Here is a 21,097-nt window from a genome sequence, read left to right on the forward strand (position 1 = left end):
CGGGGAGTGGGGGCCGCACCAGGCCCCTGTGACCTGGGTCAGGACAGCAATGCCCAGAAACAAGGCTGAAACAAGGCTGTCACCTGACGTTAAAGGAAGGTCCACGCTCTGCTTTGCTGTTCAGTTTTCATGAGATACTTTAAAAAACCCTCACCCAAGCATATGATTATTAATTTTTAGAGGGAGGGAGAGGGCAACCTCCATGTGCGAGGGAAACATTGATCAGTTGCCTCCTGTACACGCCCTGACCTGGGACCGAACCCGCACCCCAGGCATGTGCCCTGACCGGGGACCGAACCCACACCCCAGGCATGTGCCCTGACCGGGGACCGAACCCACACCCCAGGCAAGTGCCCTGACCGGGGACCGAACCCGCACCCCAGGCATGTGCCCTGACCGGGGACCGAACCCGCACCCCAGGCATGTGCCCTGACCGGGGACCGAACCCGCACCCCAGGCATGTGCCCTGACCGGGGACCGAACCCGCACCCCAGGCATGTGCCCTGACCGGGGACCGAACCCGCACCCCAGGCATGTGCCCTGACCGGGGACCGAACCCGCACCCCAGGCATGTGCCCTGACCGGGGACCGAACCCGCACCCCAGGCATGTGCCCTGATCGGGGACCAAACCCACAATCTTTTCGTGTTCAGGACGGTGCTCCAGCCAACTGAGCCCCAGGCCAGGGCATGAGATACTTTTGACTCTTTATATAATGTCTTCAAAACTGAGTATATTGTTAAATTTTATTTACTTAAATGTAAGACTCTTCAGTGATTCGGGACACTGTCCCCTCGTGCAGTCAGGATGTGCACAGAGGCCTCATGCCGTCCTCCCTGTGGTCCCGGAACAGTGAGACCCTCCGTGCCCTGCGTGCCAGCCTGCGGAAGGAGCGCGTGGGGGTCGCTGAGCTTGGGGTGAGCTCTGGGTCCCAGTGGCACCATCTGAGTGCCTTCCCTGACCCCGGGCCTGGACCCTGGGCAGCCTGGCCCTCTGCATTCCCCGGGCCAGGTCCCTCAATCAGGACACACACAGCCTCCTCGCTGTCGTCATGGCCCGTGGGGCTCTCCCCGCAGAGGGAGGTGCTGTCTTCCCCGAATCTCTCCGGGCCATTTTCAATGAAGATTGTGCAAGAGCAACCTGGAACAATCCCACTAATCACATGTAAATGATGTGTCATGTATGCAGCCTGGATCTGACAGAATGGGAACGAATTCAAGAAACACTCAGCGTTGATAAAAATAATGAAACCAGTTTTCCCGAAGAAATACATTTCAAGAGAACTCTGGGAACATAGTTTCAATATTTTAAATCAGTGAATTAAATAAAGTTATAGTTTGTGGCCTAGCTCAACAGCTGACATTTTACATCAGCGGTTACATAATGTCAGCTAATTTTCAAGTAACCTACATAGGATGTTTGGGGGGAAGATATGAACTCTCTTTTGAAGTTGTATTTATTTTTATATAATTTTGAACTTTTTCTCAATTTTATTGAGGTATAAATGACATATATCATCTTATTAAAATTTATAAAGCATCAATAGACAAAACCCTTGAAATTCACTTTTTTTAATGAAAATAAACTTTAAAGTCAGTTAGCTGCATTACTTCATAGTCTACCACCGAGCATTGTGATTTTCCTTGAATCGTGATTTTTCTCCTTAAGATCACCCTCCTTGTCATTAAAGGGGCTGCATTAAGTCCAGTTTTAATTTGTCCTGTTCATTCGCATAAACACAACAAGAGCAGCAAATGATCACTTATGATCTTTAGTTCTGCTTTGCTGCAACTCACACAAGGAAACTTTAGGGTGACCTTCAGTTTGCCCTTCAGGGCACAGAAGCTGAGCCACACACCTGCCCTCTGCCCTTGCCTGTAAAACCCGTACTTTTCCAAGTCCTTCAGGTTTTCCATTGTGCCTTAAGGTCCCTTCTAGCCATCTTTCAGGAAAGCAACTTTCCTTCCTTCCCTGGAAAGATTGCCATGAACCGCACAACCAACCACAGTACCAGGCCTTTTATCTCGTGGGCTTTTATTAGCTTCAAAAGTCAATCCCAGTTCCTCAGGGCTTTTTGGTAACAACCAGAGCCTAAGCATGTCTCCTTCAGGCATGACATTCCAGTCAAAGTCATGGTCAACAAAACCTCTATTAACTGGTCTTATTAGTTTTATGCAAAGAAACCTTATGTCATTACTTGTCCAGAATGCCAAAGTCTGGAGGGATCAGCTAGGGAGAAAAATATACAGTGTGAAGGGAAATCCTTGTTCTAATATTCACTAAAATATCATTTCCATACTTTACATTTTCTTTTGTTCACTGTCCTACATGTGAGGGATTTTTGGGGGGAGGAGGGGGATTTGCTGGCTCATTTATTGATTTTGCTTTCATTTTCCACCCTGCACTAAAAATTTTTTGCCTGTTTGCTTTTCTATTACCTTTGTCCCACCTTTATCCCTATTGCTTCCCCCCACCCTGCCCACCCCTTCTCCCAGTCTTTACTCCGTGGTCCGTGTCCATGGGTCATTTATACATTTTCTTTGACTAAACCCTTCCCCTTCTTACCACTTCTCTCCCTCCCCCTCCCCCCTTGTTACTGTTAGTTTACTCCTTGTTTACAAGCCTTTGGTGCAATTTTGCTCATTTGTTTGTGTTGTTCGTTAGTCTCCTGTATTAGGTGATATCATATGGTATTTTTCTTTCGTTGCCTGGCGTATTTCACGAAGCACAATTCTCTCTAGTTCCATCCATGTTGTTGCAAATGGCAGGAATCCCTTCTTTCTCTCTGCTGCCTAGTATTCCATTGTGTAAATGTACCACAGTTTGTGACCCACTCATCCACTGATGGGCACTTAGGCTGTTTCCAGCACTTGGCTATTGTAAACAGTGCTGCTATGAACATAGGGGTGCATAGACTCTTTTGAATTGGGGTTTCAGGGTTTTTTGGATATAGTCCTAGCAGTGGAATTGTTGGTTCAAAAGGCAGTTCCTTTTTTAGTATTTTGAGGAAACTCCATACTGTTTTCCACAGCGGCTGCCCCAGTCTGCACTCCCACCAACAGGGCACGAGGGTCCCTTTCCCCACGTCCTCGTCAGCACTTGTTGTCTGTGGATTTGTTGATAATAAAGGTACCACAATAAATCACAAATTAAAAGTAGCAATGTTAGGGTCATTTGACAGAGACGTGAATGACGGGAATTTGTCATTCGTAATGTGTGCAAGGATGTTGTTACGGGTGAGCGTCTGTGGGAAGGGACCAGTGCATTTTCCCATCATTCATCAGAGAAGTCAATGCTTCCTGTAGGTTTTAATGTGTTTCCTACAAATAGGACCAGAACGTTCAGCTCTCCCTGTTTTTACTGCGGTTGCTTCTGCTTCCTTTTCATCATGTACTTAATGCTAAGAGGCTGTGAACAGCCCACAAATTCAAATGTTTTCACCCGAATCACGTCCCCTCTGTAACACTTCCTGTTGTTTGGGAACCTGACCCTTGATCGAACCTGACCCAGCATCCTTTCCGTTTCTGCACACCTGCTTCTGTCAGGCAGGGTCAAAGGGCTGTGGACGGGCCTCACCGAGACGCTCCCGCAGGACCTGCCCTACCCCGGTCAGACACTGGCAGCCGCGCGTCTAGCAAGGGGGCAGAGGGTGTGGGATGCTGTCCTGCCTTCACAAGCACACACCTGGTCAGCGAGAAGAGGCTGTCGGGGCGAGCAGTCACACGTGCAGGGGAACCTGTCTGACCCCGTCACGGGCCTGCGCCAGGCTTTCCTGTCCTCGAGGCCTCATCTTGTGCGCCCTGGCACCCAGCACCCAGCGTTCGCGTGTGAACTGATGCGGTGTCATTTTTGGGTGAGTGGGTACAGACTGTGTGTGCTTCCTTAGTAGTGACGGTTAAATGAATTCATGTAAAGAGCTTAGAACAGTGCCTGGTAATCACCACATACCAGACTGAATTCTTACAAAAAGAGTAAGATTTAGAAAACTTTTTAGAAGTTTCTCTTAAGCTGACCTTGGGGAAGTGGGCGGGACCCGGAGAGGGCAGCATGAGGCTAGCGGCACGGGGGAGCCTGGTGTCTGAGCACGGGAGGACCACCAGGCTGGTGGCGGGCTGGATGAAGGGCTCTCTAAGCCCGCGTTGGCTAAACCGAACACATTCCAAGTGACATGGCCACCGCGCACAGACGACAGCGGGTGCAATCAAAGCCTGTCCCCTGAACTGAAGGGACTTCCACACTCAACTCACCTTTCGCTCTGGCGGGTGCGGCTCAGTGGGCTGGGCGCTGCCCCACAAACTAAGGTCGCTGGTTCCACTCCCAGTCAGTGCGCAGGCCTGGGGTGTGGGCCAGGTCCCCAGTGGGGGCGTGCGAGAGGCAGCCAATCAGTGCTTCGCCAGAAAAAGAAAGACTTCATCCCCTCTGCAGCCTGAGGTCCCAGCACCTAGTGACACAAGCAGCTGTCGGCTGTCCCCCGTGCCCGTGGGGGCCCGACAGCTAAAAGGCTGCCAGGGAACACCTGGAACTGGAGAGCGCCACACCTGCGTGTGCGTGGCTCTGCCTGCGCGCATGCACCTCGTCCCTTCAGTGACGCGCCTCGCGGCCTCTCCAGTGTAGCTGAAGATGCCAACAGCATCCCTGTGTGTTCCGGAGCCACTGTGGAGTCAGAGGAGGGGGACCTGAACATAAGCACCGCCACACCCTGAGCTGAGACAGCGGCTGAGTGATGAGGGGCTGGGCAGAGGGGTGACACGTGTCCCCGGGAGGACAGAGCAGGACAGCCGCAGGGTTCGTCACGCTGCACGCAGCCGGAAGTCAGGACCTGTCTGTCTCAGACCGTGGCGAGCCGCAGGCAACCGCGACCGAGCACAGCCCCACGCACGGAGGGCTGCGGCGGGGACCGCCCGGCCCGTGTGCCTGCAGCAGCACCGCGGCACTGTAAAAGCAGCGAGGACAAACCTAAACGTACACATTCGACTTTATTATCATGTCACCTAAAGCTTGATTTTATAAAACACAAAAAGGCATCTTTAAAAATTCTCTATCACCAAAATTTAAACAGTAGAAATAGCGATAGCTTTGTAAGTGTAAATTATATACATTAAATCAAATAATTGGAGACTTCTTTCAATATGGAAACTATACAAATGAAATAAAGGGCAAAAGGACCTAATGCAACTTGACCAAGAGGTCTGATTACAAAGGCATCTAGCTTCATAGCAAACGTTCTCCCATCTCGTTACCACCTTCAAAGAAAATGACGTGACAGTGCTCACGTCACCTGTTGGCTCCCTTGCAGACAGTATACAAAAATCTACGTGAGCTCTACAGAAAGTCAGACAGCTAGCGGGACATGGGACAGTTACGCACAGTTAAGTATCATGTGAACTCTCCCCAACTAAACAGCAATGAGACGCACACGAGCTCTGGCTGACCTGGCTCTGGAAACACACGTGAGAACTAGGTTTGTCCCCGGCTCCGCTTCAGTCAAGGACAGGGACTTTGTAGGCCACCACGCTGTTTACTTTGTGGATCGTGGTCGTGAAGGACCGCAGGCGGACCTGCTCAGAGTTGATGATGCACTGTGGTCCCGACTCCTCCCACTTCTCGGGCACGACCAGGTCTTTGTCTGTGTAGATCAGCAGGTCAAAGGAGCCTGGATTGGAGAGAAGGTTCGTCAGTGCGCTTTGTGCCCGCGGAACCCCGCGCTGCCTTCCGTTCTGAACCTCCCAGCATTAGAAGCGACGGTGTCGCCGCGTCTCTAACCACTAGGTTATTCTTTTTGTTGGTGGAAATTAATTTCAGTACAGAAAACACTGCACTCCTTTTACTTTATCTTGTGAAGGATTCAAGTGTTGTCTTCCTTACTGAGAAAACCATTAGGACCTATTTGCAGCCAGTGCACAATCTCATGGGGCCTGACTGAGCCACGGGTGACGAGCTCGCCGTCCTGGGATGGCCGTGCCCCGTGCCGGGACCGCACCTGCACCCGGGCGCTCAGGACGGCGCTGGAGAGCAGGGCAGTCACAGCTCCAGCGCTAACGACACACGTGACAACGTGCAGGAAACAGAAGCCGTGAAAGGAGTCACACCCGAGTTCTGAAGCCAGTGCTGTGGGACAGGTCCCTTCCCTTCCTTCTTAGTGCTCCCAGGTTTTCTGGAACGCATGACTCGGGCTTTATAATGCTCCCCCTCATTTACAGCACATATAATAAATAAGGAAAACATGTAATGAAGAGATAATTCTTAGAGTAGTCGCTCCGCGTTCTCCCCAACAACGCCAGCCCAGGAGAAATAGTGTAACACTCACAGGAAACTTCCAGCAGGGGCAGAAATGTCACCGTGGCTGTGATCTGTCTGATCACTGAGCGGATTTCATCCTGGATGGCTTTCTGGGATTTTTCTCTGGGCGTGCTATCAAAGAAAGCAAATCAACCAACTCATTTTTAGTTTTAACAAGTTATTTCAAACATTGATAAATTTATTTATTTAATGAAATGCTTCCAAAATCAAACAATACATTAAAAGGAGTTCTTTTCTTTTTCCCCCCTTTTGAGATGAGTACACGTATACCCTCAGGCCCTATAACCCGGTAGGCACAATATATGTTCTTATTATTTTCCTTATCCTACCCAATCACTATCAGAGAAGGAAAACTCTGACTCCAAAAAACCTCCGCTGCCTTGCGGCATACCTCTTCAGGGGAAAGGCTAAGGGAGTAAACCCCGACAGAAAATCCGGAGCCGGAGTCCCTAAGGCGGTTTGACATTGTAGTCAACACCGGCAACTCCTGCGGCGCACCTGAAGCCAAGCTGTATTGACTCCGTCTTTCCCTTGGATCCTTCAGCTGCGAAGAGAGGGGGGGTCTGTTGCATGGGCAACAGCAGACCCTCCATATCACCCCGCCCAGGCTCTGTAGCTTCAGCTTCACTGGAGAGGACACTCTAGCGTCATCGCAAGATGTCGATTCGACACGGGAGGAGACAGATACCGTGTCACTCCCGAGTCGGACTGCACAGCCATTCTCGGCGGTGCAGATAGACTCTTAAGAAGCTACACCATCGTCTCTCGAGACGGACGGCTGCCGACTGACCCAATCACCTTTGAGGGTTGGTCTTAAGTGTCAGGGCATTTGGTATCAATAACAGAAAATCTGTCACGTGGTTCATTAGGAAAACCTCACCACGGTTGAGAACAAAAATAGCAAGTGGGACCCACGAAATTTAATTGGATAATGATTTTGGCGTGTTTAGTCATGCCTCACTGCCCAATTCCCTAAGTCCTCAAACTTTTTATGAGCTGAACGTACCCTAACACAGACCAAAAGTAAGCTCAACGGCGTGACCAAAAGCGGCCCCGAGCGCACAGGCGAGCAAGCCCACGACAGGGCCGGGCACCAGTAGGCTGGGCTGGGCACGGCAGGGCCTCCCGGGGCCGCGGGGGGGTGGGCGGCGACGAAGGAAAGGCAGCAGGGCTGCTCCGTAGGCCGGGAGCACCCAGGGCAGTGCCTTCCCACAGCCCCCGAGCGGCCCACCTGGCCCCCCACGCGCCACCACGGGCACGCGCTTTTGGGATTCATGGACTTAGACTAAAGGCAATCGGTTAACAATAGTAAGCCATCTGGACAAATCAATGACATGTTAAAGTGAGAAACTCTTTTCCACAGGAGATTGAAAATCAAATTAACATAGCTTAGAAGCAAATTATACCTCATATGAGCCTATTTCAATGTAATCAGAACTCATTTTACTAAAGAAAACAGGTTTTGGGGAAAAAATACCAGGTTTGTCCAGAAGGTATCCAGCCATGTACTGTTAAAAAATATAGGACTTTATCAAAGATACAAGAAACATTGTACCCAGGACAATGACACCCCAGTCCCCTTCAAAGGAGGCCCCTTTGGACCTCACGCAGTCCTCCCAGTCACCATCAGCTGCCCCGTCGTATTTTCCTGAATCTCAGTGATGGTCTGAAATCTCTTCCCTCTCAAAGGTGATTTTAGTTTTGGGAGAAGCGAGAAGTCACAGGGCGCCAAATCTGGTCTCTAGAGGGGGCTGAGCCACCTGGGTGATGTGACGTTTCACCAAAATACTCTGCACCAGATGCGATGCATGAGGCATGCTGTTGTGATGAAGCTGCCAATCACCACGTGTCCACAGCTGTGGCTTCTGAGTCATCTGAATAGTTTCCACGGAGGAACGTTCAAGCTTAACGCAAAATCTGGTGCAGATTTGTTGCTCTACTGGCCCAGTCATTTTGAATGTGACGGCCACACAGTACACATGCTCACTCAGTGGCATCTACCGCCCCACTGACTAGTACAGTGAGGTCGTCACTGTTCACACATGTGCATTCCAGTCCCCTCTCCTTGGCTGCTAGGGTTACAAAGATGTCATGCAAACCGTTCTCGTTACATTAACAATGGCTGGACTTTTCCCAGACAGACCTCGTACAAGGAAGTGGAAATAACTTAATTCACTTACCTGTCATCTTTGGCACTTTTGTCACACTCGATATCAAACTGCCATCTCTCGAGGACTTCTCCACTCTCAATATTTGAGATGACGACCACCAGTTTCTGAACCGAGCACTTGTATAACCAGTCTGGAACACACAACGAGGAAGCAGTGTTGCTCAGCCGTGTGACAGAAGGCGCTCTCCTGACCCCGCCCAGGCCCTCAGCGGGGTCTCCCCACGGACTCTGCAGCCCCTCGCTCCGTTCTCAGCAGGGGCAGCGGGGCAGTGAGCACGTGGCTCCCCGCCCCATCCGGGGGAGCGGCAGGAGGCCGGCACCAGTGAACGGGACTGGAGCTGCGGTGGCTGCCAGGGAGGTGGGCCCCGACGTCGGGGAGCGGCAGCCCCAGCCTTCCCAGGGAGTTCGCACCCGGGCGAGGCCCGAGCTCAGCCCCGAGAACCCGCAGCATTCAGCATGCAGAGGGGGCAGTGAAGAGCGTCTGACCGAGAAGGGGGCCGAAAGGCCAAGACTGCAGCTGAGAAAAGAGAACGAACAGGTGAGGCCGCCAGGTGAGCAGGGGCCCCCCCCGCCGGGGTGCGTGGGCCAAACCCCCAGGACACGCGACTTCGAGGGCCTGGGAAGGCACTCCTGTGTTTACAGCGGCGTGGGAGGCAGCCAGGCCTGTACTTCAAGCTGTCCTTCTGGCTGCGGTGTGGACAGTGGCCTGGCGGGGACCTAGGAGCACTGGTCAGCAATACAAACAGGAAGTGACAAAGGCTTGTAGAGGGCTCAGCGGGCCGAGGGGGGGCCGCGGGCAGGCTCGGGGGTGTAGCGGTTACAAGGGACCCCCGAGTGCGAGCGAGAGGATGCAGCCAGGGCAGCGCCTGCCTTCTTGCTCAGATTGCTGGTTGCGTGGGTGACCAGTCACTGAGAGGACAGAGGAGTGACATGGGGGTGACCCCGGGGGTAGCCCTGCACGCTGACTCTGAAGCATCCCTGAGGCAGGCACATAAGGATGTCGGGGGGCCGTTCCCCAGGGGCCCAGGGCTGACAGGAGGCTGGCATCACCCACAGGCTGTCGGAGAGGCTGTGCACAGACTGACGTCAGCTAGGGGCAGCGAGGAGTGGCTGAGACTGAAGCCCTGAATAAAAGGGTACATTGAGGCAGCAGGGGCGTTTATTCTAACGAGACAGAGAACAAACGTAGTGATGTTTAAGGCCTGTGGGCCACCTAGGTCCCTGCTGCATATTCTTCTTAAAACAACCCTTTAAAAATGGAAAAATATCCTTCGCTTACAGACAGTACAAAACCAGGCCGTGTATGTTGGACGCGGCCTCGGCCTTGCTGGTCCGTGGCAAGAGCAACAGCTTTCTGTCATCTTAGTTCTGAAGAGGAGGAGACTGGGCAGACCGTAAAGACCTGGGCGAGGTGGTAAGTTTTCCTTCTTTTAAAACTGGGGGTGATCCAGGTCAAAACGGAGACGTCAAAAGCATGAGTGCAGAGGCCAGAAGAAGGCTGGAGGGACAGAGGCCAGAGCAGGCGGACAGCTCCCCCCGAGGGGACAGTCCTCCATGTAACTGCCGGAGAGGCAGATGTCAGACAGGAGGGTCTCGAGTGCGTGAGAGGCAAGGGCAGCGGGGCAGCTCGGGCAGGTCTGTCTGCCCCGCCGACCCAGGTGAGACGCAGACCCGCGGCCGCCGGGCGCCCAGGCCCCGGGAGCAGCCCCGAGGAGGCCGCGGGCGGGTCAGCGCTGACGTGAATCAAAGCAGGATGGGATTTTAAGAACCGCTTGAGATGAAAAGAACGAGATACACGGAGCAAGACAAAGAGCCCCGCGGCACTCTGCGGACTAGTGCTCGCAAAGGTCAAGGACCGGGAGCACCACCCTGCAACTCAGAAAACCTGCAGGCGAGAATCCCTGGTGGAAAGAAACCTGAAAGAGAAAGAAACACGCTTCTGGAAGGAAAAAGAAATCGATGCCAAGCAAGTGCTGACCCAACAACACAGACCTCCCTGAACACTCGGGAAGGGCCTAACGGGGCTGGGCTTTTTAGAGGTGAGCGGGGACAGGGGAGAGCCGAGCACGGGCTCCGGGGAGCTCCGCTGCCGGTGGTTCTTTTTCCCTTTACGCCTTTTCTGACGTTTAGTTCCCACATGGAGTCCGATTTTATTTCCTTGGTCTGAATGATGGCTTTAGACTCCAAGCAGGTACAGAAAAACACATCGTGTTAAGAATACAGTGTTTGCTTTTTTCCTGCAGACAATAAATGCCACCAATTATGTAAAACCCTGACTGGTTCCGTCTGGCCCCCCACACGCCGCTGATGGAGGCCGTGGGTGGAGCCGCATCAGAGTCCTGACCCACGCATGTTATGTGCTTCCTCCCAACGGAGAGCGCGGGTGTCTGAGATGGGTTTATTTCACCCTTCTGTGCCCAAAGCTGAAAAAGAACCACCGCGCGGCTAGGACGCGGGGATTCCAGAGGCTGCAGAACTCCAACCCGTTTCCCATCATGGGATACCTTTCAGCTGCTCCACCACGTTGTTCAGGTACTTGGTGAGCTCCGGGTCCGTGGTGACGAGCAAGGTGAGCCCGTACTTCTGCACGCGAGTGAAGGTCTCGGCGGGATAGATGCCGCGCTGGTACAAGATGCTGTTGATGCCAAACGCTGCAGGCGGAAGACGCGTGCAAGGCAGGCCACGGTCAGTCTGGGTGTCCCGCCAGAAAACGGGACGTTTCAGGGCGCACGGACGCTCCCACGCTGGGGACGCCTGAGCACGGGCTTCTGCGCCCGCCGAAGCGCCACGCCGCGGCGCAACCCGCGCTTTCGTAAGGGAGACGCCTCCACCCACATGGCGAGGAGGGACACATGCCGGACGCGCGGCGGCCCGGGCCAGGTTTCCTCTCCCGGCAATCCGCGCCCGCACTCGGCCGCCCGCCCCCGCCCGGTCCCGCCGGCTGCCACCGGGGAAGGGACCGCGCGCCCGGGTCCGCGGGGCCCGCCCGAAGAGCCGCCAGCCCGGGCCCCGGGGGGCGGGGGGAGCGCGCGGTAGTCCCGCCCCGCCGCCCGAGGTCGCCGCCCTTCCCGGCGCGCGCGGGGGCCGGGGCCTGCTCGCCAGCGCGCCTCGGCAGCACCGCGCGCCCCGGGCCGCCTTCACAGCGTCGCGCCCGCCTCCGCCCCTCCCCGGGGCCCCGCCGGGCGGCAGGCCGGTCCTGCAGGCCCCCGGCCGCCCGCTCCCCCGCCCCCCGCCGCCCCGCCGCGCGGCCGACTCACAGAAGAACTCGGCCACGATCTCGGCGCTGCCGCGCAGGGTGATGCCCTGCTCCCGGGAGAGCTGCCGCGCCATGGCCAGGCCCACGCCCACGCCCACGGCCGCGGCGCGCGCCCCCCGCACTCGGCCACGCAGGCTCCGCTGCGGCTCCCGCCACTCGTTTCAAAAGTAACGACGCCGCTCGCCGTCGCGTCTGCGCAGGCGCGCAGGCCCCGCCCCGCCCCCGTCCCGCCCCCGCGGGCGCGTCACGCGGCGCCGGAGGGGCGGGGCCGGCAGTTCCGGGGCGGCGGCGGCGTGGGGGGCCGTTCCCGGGGGCGCGCGGGGCCCGGAGGCGCTCAGGGTGTGGGAGGTGGGTTCCGAGTGCCGCCGACTGTCCCCGAGGCGCCTGGCGGCCGGGCGGCGGGCAGGGCCGTCGGCGGGGGCGTCTCGCCCGGCACGTACGCTCGTGGCTTCCGTCGCGCCCCCTGCGGGGGGTTTCAGCCCAGCCACCAGCCTCCGGGGCCCGCGGGCGCCGCGGACACGCGGGCCCGAGCGGAGACCGGCCGCCCGTGCAGAACCCCGGAGTCTGGGGACGGAACAGAAAGGCCACGTGTCCCACTGATGGGGCTTAAACGGTTCCGCACTGAGGCTGCGCTTCCCGCGCGTTGCAGGAGATAACGCGTGTTATTGCAACGACCCCACTTGCTCCTCGTCCGTGTGCGGCCTGACCTCCAGGCGCGGACAGTGCTGCGTGTGGCCCGAACCCCACTTCTCACGCGCGCTGCTGGTCTCCGGGCGCTCGGAGGGCACGCGTGGGCACCGGCGTCCCGCACAGGCCCGAGGCCAGCCCTGGGGTCGCTCTTGGGGGAGCAGACGGAGGGGAGCGGGCGATGCCTGCCGCGGGGGCGGGGGGTGGATAAGGAGGCGCCCGTCAGAGCAGGACGCCCGGACGCGGGGCCTGCGCCGGTGACCGCCGCGGGGGCGGAGGGAGGTGTGGGCCCGGCAGCGCGGGGGGGCGGGGGGGCGGGGGGGGACCACCTGCTGCGGCCCCACGGGGTTCCGGGGGCTTCGCGCGGGCGCCTGCTCTGACAGTGACCCCTCAGGGGCTCGGGCACGCACTCCCGACCTTTACGGAATGTCCCTTTAACTTGTTTTTGGTTACTCGGTTCACTTTAATTCGCAGCTCAGCCCCTTCTAACGTGCGTTGTTTAGGGGACGCTGTTTGGACGAGGAGTAGAAACTAGGGTTTGTTCTTTGGGCAGAGCTCACGCAGAGCCCTGTCATGGCACAGGGACAGCCGTGGGGAAGTGTGCGTAGACCCGCCTGTGTCCCACAGTGAGATGCTAAAACCGGAAGTACTCACAGGCGTTTCTAAAGCCGGAGTCAGCGCAGCCCTGACTGCGGCGCAGTGGATCGGGCGCCGGCGCGAACCAGGAGGTCCCCGGTTCGATCCCCAGCCAGGGCACGTGCCTGGGTTTCCGGCCAGGTCCCCAGCAGGGGGCACGTGAGAGGCAACCACACACGGATGTTTCTCTCCCTCTTCCTCCCTCCCTTCCCCTCTCAAAAAAGAAAAGTAAATAAAATATTAAAAAAATAGAACAAAGTGTAACTTTAGGCTGAAAGTAACTTGATTAATGACTTATTAAAGAATTGTATAGATAAGGAAACAGGTCCCAAGTGGCTATACAGTTAAAGATTCAGCATCTACTTAATAGATTTAGTATCAGAATTTAGGGTTTCTGACTTAGGCTCTTTTTAAATTATATCTATCTGAAGACATGCTGGAAAAAATGTTATCTTTAAAGATGATTTTAAAAAATTAACTTATATTAGGCTAAGAATTTTTACTCAATAACCTGTACACATAACTTGTCAAGAAAATGGCAGTTACAATCTATAGGAAATTTTGTTAACAAATAGTTTTCAACTGCCAGAAGGTGGCACTGTTTATATGTGAAATATAATAATATCTTTTAAAAATTGAGTCCCCATATCTGTGCCTCAGTTCAAAGTAAAATGAAGGGAAAATGAATTTGGTGGTTTCCAAGGTATTCCTGTATGTGGAATACATCAGAATGAGTTGTTGGATTATGATGTAGAAGTGTATCCTTCTAAACATTTATGTGCACTCATGTGTGCACCCTGCCCCACAAAAAACATTTACATTTAATTGCATGTTAATTTTTTAAAACATCAAAACATTTTAGGTAGATGAGTCATTCTTGTAGACTTCAGAAAGATTTCTTTTTTTTCAACTGGTCAGGTGTTATTTTAGTCTTGAGGCCAACATCTTGAAATAGTCTTGAAATAGTCATGTATTTTAAATCAGATACAACAGAGATACTTACCTATATGATAATTTTAATAAGACATTCACCTACTGAATTTTGAGAAAAAACTTTTGTGCACATAGATGTTTATGTAAGTCTGGGGAATTTGCTTATTTTAGAAAAGGATGCTGCCATAAGTCTTAAACTTTTTCTTTCTTATATACATTTTTCATTTGATGTGAGGGGCAAGAATTATAATTGTACATTTTCTCCTCTGATTACTTAAGGCTTATTTTGTAGATCTAACGAATGTTTATATTTTTTCATGGGCATAAAAATTAATTTGCATAAAGTGAATCCCAAAGACCCGTTTTCCCCACATACTTTTCTCCCAGGAGCTCTTGACTGGTGGTCCACCTGTTCATAAAGGTGGCACAATAAATCTGAATCATGACATTTTATTATTAAGCAGTGGCTTAATAAAGGCAACAGATAATCTCTGTACTGGCATAATTTATAATTTTTAATGATCCAGTTGGATATGTAGGATATGAAATTCATTTTTAGTAAAAATTAAGTACCAAACATTATTGAAAACAAATATCCATAGTTCTTGTAATGAGAAGCATGGCTGTCTCTTATCAGAAAGCATTCCCATGTTTTACTAGGATTTCATTTTGATAATTTTATTATAATTCTTTTGAAATAGTGCCCTATAGTCACTTAGAAGTCTTTTGATAGCCCAACCATGGTCAGGTACTGTGAATGGGGTTCTGTGACCAGTTGTATTTGACAGCACAGTGTATTTTAAGCTATAACTGAAATTCAGAACAGATCAGAACAGTTTTAGATATGGAAACTAGCAACACAAAACCTCTGTGAAGAATTAAAAAGTCATGGTTGCTATTAAATTAATGAAAATAGATTTAACATGTTAATTGATTTTACAATTATATATTAAATCTGGTCAACAATTTATGGATATAGTAATTTTTAGCTTGTTGCTTCTGAATATTTTATATGCAGGGTTATTTTTATTATTGCTTAGTATGAAAGCATAGTTGACTTAGCTCTGTTAAATCTACCAACTAATGATAAAATGAAGATTTGAGTAAGTGGGAAGATATCTTTTGAAGCATTCCATAGACAAAACAATAAATCAACTGTAAATATAGGTCTTTGTCACATAATTGTCAATACCTCTTTATGAAGATTTACAGGAAGAAACGTTCTGTGGAAACAGGAAAAATCACTAACTCATTTATATTTTTTCTCTTTAGTGAAACGCGGCCTTTTCATCTGAAATCGCTCTGGTAACCTGCCTTGTATGCATAGATCATTCAGACGGTACAGAGGTCGGGCCTCGTTTCTCAGGTTACAAGTCGGGCATGTGCATTAATTTTATCACTTGTGCCAGGGCTTTCCACTTACAAGCTGAATACGTACCTCACCTACGTAACATCAGCTAACGCCAAAAAGGCTTACCGAAGGCCGGAGCGTGGGTTTATGTTGGGGAGCGCGTGGATTAGAGAGGAACCGGAGTCTTTACGATGGCCGGGCCCCAACGGGCTGTAGGTGGGGAGGCTGACTTTCCCCACGGAAGGAGTTGCGGTTCCCTGATTAAGGGGGCCTCTCAGACGGCCCAGAATAGGCCTTTTTAAACCTGCGCTCTGTTATCGTAAAAATAAAACTTGGAACCAAGTTTTATTTAATTAGTGTATCTCCAAGGATATTCTTGTGGAGCCTAGTATGAGAAACAAGAGGGTGTGGCATTTAGATATTTCCAGTGCATTAACAGCTTTTTGTTATTCTTAAAAATGGGGTATACTTATAAATTTGTATACTTAAAGGATTAATAAGATAGGTTCCTTTTCGTTTTTGGAATTTAACATTAAGAGTCTTATTCATTTTGAGTTACCTTTAGTCTCCATTGAATTAATAAAAAATTGTAATATTTAACTTCTAAGAGAGCCAAAAATAGGACTTTAACTCAGAAGCCGAACATCTTGGGGACTTAGGAAGGTATGCACTGCTATCCCCGGGCGCTGCCACCGCGGGGAGGGGGCCGTGGGACATCCGCCAGCACTCCTGCCCTCGGGCTGCCAGGAAGTCTCCCAGGACGCTGGGAATGCGAGGGTCCCTTCCTCTTGTCTTTCCCAGAGACCTTGTTCTTTCAAGTGGCGTTTCCCGTCAGTCACAGGAAAGTCATGCCTACACCCTGGTCTAGTTTATCTCTAAATTATAAACATTTCCATAGTGTTAGGTATAATGTGTGTATGTACATATAGACATACATAAATATTTAGAATACTCACAGATGTTAGTGATTAAGAAAGACGAAACAAATATTCATGTAAAAACATTCTCATATCACTAAAAATACATTATTTTTGCTTTCACCGAACACATTAATGACTATTTTAAGATGTATGTGGTTAATATGCTGTATTATTTTTTAAGATCTTGGTTTGATTATTTGTGAAGAGTGATTTAAAAGTCTGATACTTGAGCTTATCTTAATCCTTGGAATTTTTGGTTTGTTTTTGATTTTTAGTTTTCTTTGGCTTTTTTTTTTGACCGTCAGAACTAAAAGGTACATCACAAAGGTGCGACGTCCCAGGAGCAGCGGGGCAGCGGCACGGGCAAGGGCTGGCGTTGGGGGCCTCGTTCTCAGGAGCGGGGAGCAGAGGACCGGTGGCAGGGCGGCGTTGCCACGTGAGCCGGGGCGGGAGCCCGCGGGGACCCAGACAGGGACCTGGCCCGAGGAAGAGACCCTTCCCACTCACAAACGACCATATGCAAGAGAGTAGAGTTGGGAATGGAGATCCTTCCCTCGTGGTCACGAAACACTGAGGGAGGAGGGTGGGGAGGGCGGCTGGGCAGGGGCGGGTGAAGATGGCCCCCCAGCGAGGAGAGTCGGAGAGGTTTGGGGGACCGCTGACCAGGGGCCGGAGGAGGGGTCAGTGGAGGAAAGAGGATGGCAGTGAGCACTGTTCTCGCCCAGGGTCACAGGGCCTGCTTGCCTGGTGCAGGGTCGCTGTGTCGGGGCAGGGGAAGAGGCCGGCCCCTCTTGGCCTGGGAAACCTCGGTGGGGGCCGGTACCCAGGAAAGCTGCCGAGAAGGAGGGAGAGGACAGGGGCCACGCGGAGCTGCGCAGGCCTTGCGACGTGAGTGCCAAGGCTCCCGGGGGCCGTTTCCGGAGGACCCAAGGGGCCGTTAGGGAGCTCCCTGCAGAGCATCAGGTCCGCTGGGGTCCTGCAGGAAAACCAGCTGTTCGGGGGTAGACGTCGCAGGCCCAGAACGTACACTCAAGGGGTCACAAGGGTGTAAGCGCCCAGCTCGCTCACCCCCGCGGGGACACAGTCCGTGTCCTGCGATCACACCTGGGTCCTTTCCTGGAGTTGTGCGCGGCAGGCTGGCAACGGGGCTTTTCCCGGGAGACAGGAGAGAGCCATTGGAGGGCCCTGAACGTGGGGACAGGACCCCTGACGTGGCGTTTCCGTAACGTTCTCGGAGCAGACGTGACACGCTGAGTGGGGAGCCGTGGTGACAGCTTGGGCAACGAGCGCGCAGGACACTTTGCCCACAGTTGACACTCCGCCCTGAGCAGAGTGCTGGCCTTGCTGCGTTCCCGTAGGTCCCTGGGTCCCCTCCCCTCCCCCGGCTTCTGTGTCTTTGACCTCCTCCACGTTTTCAGCCTTCTTTTCAGCTCCAGCGCCTTCGTCTGGGCCTTTTTGGGGTCTCCCTCGGCCCCTCCAGCCTGAGCTGTCCTCCCGGCTCTGACCGGCCCGAGACAGCCTGCGCGCTGCGGCCTCACCGTGCGCCCAGGTCCCAAGGCGGCCGGCGCGCCCTGACTGTGCTGCGCTTAGTGGTTGCTGATGTTTGATGTCATTTTATTATGGAAGGCCACTAACGGGGTTCTGTCTTCGGGGCGTTGTAATTCTTGGGTTCAGTAAGAGCCTCAAAACCCCCACCCAATAAGTTGATGAGCAGGAAGTGAAAACCACGAACAATGACTATTGAGCAGTCCAGTGAAAAGTTCCTCAAATCTTGCAAAGCACCAGTAGGAGGTAGAAAATTTTGTACTCCCTTATTCTATTCTTCTCCCCAGCAACACGCCCAATAAATCCCCAAGTGCCTTCTCCCAACAGAACACCAAGTGCCTCGTTCCCACCATTGTGCCGTTACCCCCAGACCCAGCCCAGTGTTCCTGCCGTTACCCCCAGGCCAAACCAGTCACTAGGCGCCCCGATACCCTGTTCCAGTCCTCTGTCCCTCCCTTTAAAACCTTGTCGGCCTGTGCACCAGCTGCTGTTCTCTCCTTTGAGACAGCCCGGCAGGTTCCCCGTAATAAATCTTGCACCTCAGCCTCCTTGGTTTTGGGGTTTACTATTCTAACAGTAACGAGCAGCTGAGCATACTTGGTGAGGTGCGGCTTGTGGGCAGAAGATAAGGTTGGCAGCGCTGGTAGCCCGCTGAGGTCCTTACTTCACCGGGTCTTCGCTCGGTTCTGATCAGGTTTGGAAGGTCCTTAAAATCGAGGTCAGAGCATCACGTGCGTTCATGTGGCCGCTGTGTTGGCCTTAAAACGCCACCACAGCGCTGCTGGGCTCTCCCCAGGGGCAGTGATTTTCCTCTTAACAAACCATTTCTGCCTTTTCTGATAGTGGCTCGGTGTCCAAAACCTGTGACTACAAAGTGGACGGGGGGGAATACATGGAAGGTGAAAGGGCATAGAGGGAAGTCTCGGTTCTGGAGCGGGGGTGTCGCCGCCCACACAGGTGCTCCCGGAGCCTCTGAGTCCCTAAGGACCCCCCTTGCAGAGCATCTCTGTGGTACTTCTTAGTACTGTGACGTTATTTTAAGTCCCTTAAGGCTTCGGAGGGTAGAGATTCTGAGTCACGCTTAATGCAGATTGTACTGAACGCATTAGAAAGGACCAAGCAGGAAAACCGACCTTTCAGTTCTGAAACGTTCTATGGATGATGCAGTCCTGCACTTCCGCCTGAACGCTGCCACCGAAACCGTTTTCTTCAGTGACAGAGGACAGTTGAACTTGGTTTTATCTCAAGAGTTCAAGAAGGGGAACAACATGCGTAGAAAGACGTCTTCGTTCTGGACAACAGACCCGTTTTGCGGTCCCACTGGAGGAAGCCCCCTTGAAGTTTTATAGAAAGTGATGTGCAGCTTCATAATCCACTCGGTTACTTGACTTGTCAGGTCAGCGAAGCGTGACGCTCCCCACAGCCGAGGACCCCGCACTCTGCCCAGTGGGCGGCCAAGGCGAACACAGGCAGTGGGGGCAGGCGCCCCGTCTGTGTCTGGGCGAGGCGGCGAGGGCCAACGTGGGAGCGCGACGGACGTGAGCATCTGTGTCCTTTGTCCTGTTTGGGACGGATGGACTGGGCCCCATGTGTGGGAAGAGCATTCACAAAGGCCTCGTTGTCAAAGGCCGGGACGGACAACGCAGTTGGCCGCGGCGTTCGGGCGGCGTCTGTGTCTGGGGCCGCAGCGACACCTAAGGGGCAAACGAGAACACTGACCGGGTTCCACGGGAAAGGCCAGGTCTTCTGTGTCTGTGAGTGTGTGTGTGTGTGTGTGTTATACGGGATCTGAACTCGGGTATGTGACGGGAAAGCCATTTGGGGGGTGATGCGTGGTGTGTGTGATGAAAGGGAACACGCACCTGTTACTGCAGGAACGACATGGCGAACTCAGAGACTGGCAGCTCAGAAAGCACCGGTTTCCCCGACCAGACGTGGCGATCCTGGGTGTGTCCATGTAAAGAAAAGCAGGATGAAATAAAAGCGCCCTGGAGTCCAAGAGGAGTTCGCTCTTTGTTTTTTTTTTTTTTTTGATCTGAGTTTTTTCTCGGCAGGCTGAGCCGTCCGGAGCAGAGAACCATATCTAATCCCCCAATTAGGTCAGGCCCCAGGGTAATCAATCTCCTGAACAGCAGACGCCTTGTCTTCGCCAACGAGGGCTTGGTTTCAAAAGCAGTTTTTTCCTGAGCGAGGGCTGCGGCCGGCCTGGGGAGAAGAGCGCTTTGAGGCCCCGGGAAAGCGTCTGCAGCCTCGGTTCTGCCTGCACGTTGCGAGCCGAAGCGAAGGCTGTGGACACCCGTCTAAAATGAGCGTGGCGGGTGCTGGGACAGCCTGTGAGCACGGCCGCAGGCGCACCAGCGGGTCTGAAGTGCGGACTTTCACGTCCACTTCACGTTCTAGCGGGCGGTCTTCATGTTCATTAAGTACGCCCCTTAGTGACAGTAACTGGACTCGGTCAGCGTGCTCTCACTGGAGCACAGTAACTGAGCAGGCCTCTCCTCCACGATAGACTGAGAGGCAGCAAAACACTTCTCAATGCGGTTTAACAAAAGACCGCCAAGGCCTCCGGAAATTATTTTAGATCATCATTTTCCAGAATCTGATTGTTGGAACTCCGCAGTGACGCATAAGATAACCCTAGAGGCCCTGGAAGGAGCTATTTACTTTCTGGGGAGAGCAGACCGCGTCAGCAAAGGCTCTGAGCAGAAGTGTAAGGGCAGGGCAGGCGTTCTGTAAACCTGAGCTAACGAGGCTGTGATGCGAACGTCCGAAAAGTGCTGGGTCGCTCTGTGTAGCGGATGATACACTAAGTCAGTACCGTTATTTTTCAGTCTAAACTATGGGTTTTGCATTTCTTTATGTAAAACACTCCTATTCTTGTTACTTTTTCTTCCCTGTTTCAGCTGTTCATCCAAAGCAATTAAATATCTATAATAACATGCTACTAGTCCCTAACGGGCGACACACCTCCCCCACTGCTGAGCCTCGGCCTTCTCTCAGCTCCTGCCCCCTGGACGGCGTGAAGACCCCCGCGCCCCGGCCGCTGACCTCCTCTCACTGCTACCGGTGGGTGGCGCGGGTGGGGGGTTTGGCTCGAATACACAGAATTGTATAACTGATGCCTATGTAATCTTATTAACCAGTCCCACCCCAATAACTTTCAATAAAATTATCAGAGCCTGGATTAAGTATGTTTAAAAACAACCATCATTTTTTATAATGTGCTGTGAAATAAATTCACTCTCTGTAAATTTTTTAAAAAGCTTTTTCCTGAAGCTGGTTAGGGATGAGAAAAAGATG

General features: G+C 52.8%; 1 protein-coding gene and 1 long non-coding RNA gene across 2 annotated transcripts in view; one reads left to right on the top strand and one right to left on the bottom strand.

Moving 5' to 3' along the window:
• Window positions 1–21,097, top strand: part of LOC149999165 (uncharacterized) — a 159,917-nt gene that overhangs the window by 20,081 nt on the left and 118,739 nt on the right. The gene's annotated exons all lie outside the window — the stretch shown is intronic.
• On the bottom strand, window positions 4,957–11,910 carry MAD2L1 (mitotic arrest deficient 2 like 1). The gene is made up of 5 exons (XM_090288355.1): window positions 11,727–11,910; window positions 10,974–11,120; window positions 8,480–8,600; window positions 6,307–6,410; window positions 4,957–5,652 (listed from the first exon to the last, which is right to left on the bottom strand). Exons 1-5 carry the CDS (start codon window positions 11,797–11,799, stop codon window positions 5,480–5,482), a joined length of 618 nt encoding a protein of 205 aa, XP_090144481.1. The 5' UTR covers window positions 11,800–11,910; the 3' UTR covers window positions 4,957–5,479.

This window comes from Furipterus horrens, unplaced genomic scaffold (genome assembly GCF_987537825.1).
Source record: "Furipterus horrens unplaced genomic scaffold, mFurHor1.1.pri manual_scaffold_10, whole genome shotgun sequence".
NCBI lineage: Eukaryota > Metazoa > Chordata > Mammalia > Chiroptera > Furipteridae > Furipterus > Furipterus horrens.

Coding starts and splice junctions, on each gene's coding strand:
- MAD2L1 (XM_090288355.1), bottom strand. CDS start 11,799: ATGGCGCGGCAGCTCTCCCGGGAGCAGGGCATCACCCTGCGCGGCAGC. Junction 8,601..10,973: donor CGTGGTGGAGCAGCTGAAAG/GTATCCCATGAT, acceptor TGTGTGTTCCAG/ACTGGTTATACAAGTGCTCG. Junction 6,411..8,479: donor AAAAGTGCCAAAGATGACAG/GTAAGTGAATTA, acceptor TTTCTTTGATAG/CACGCCCAGAGAAAAATCCC.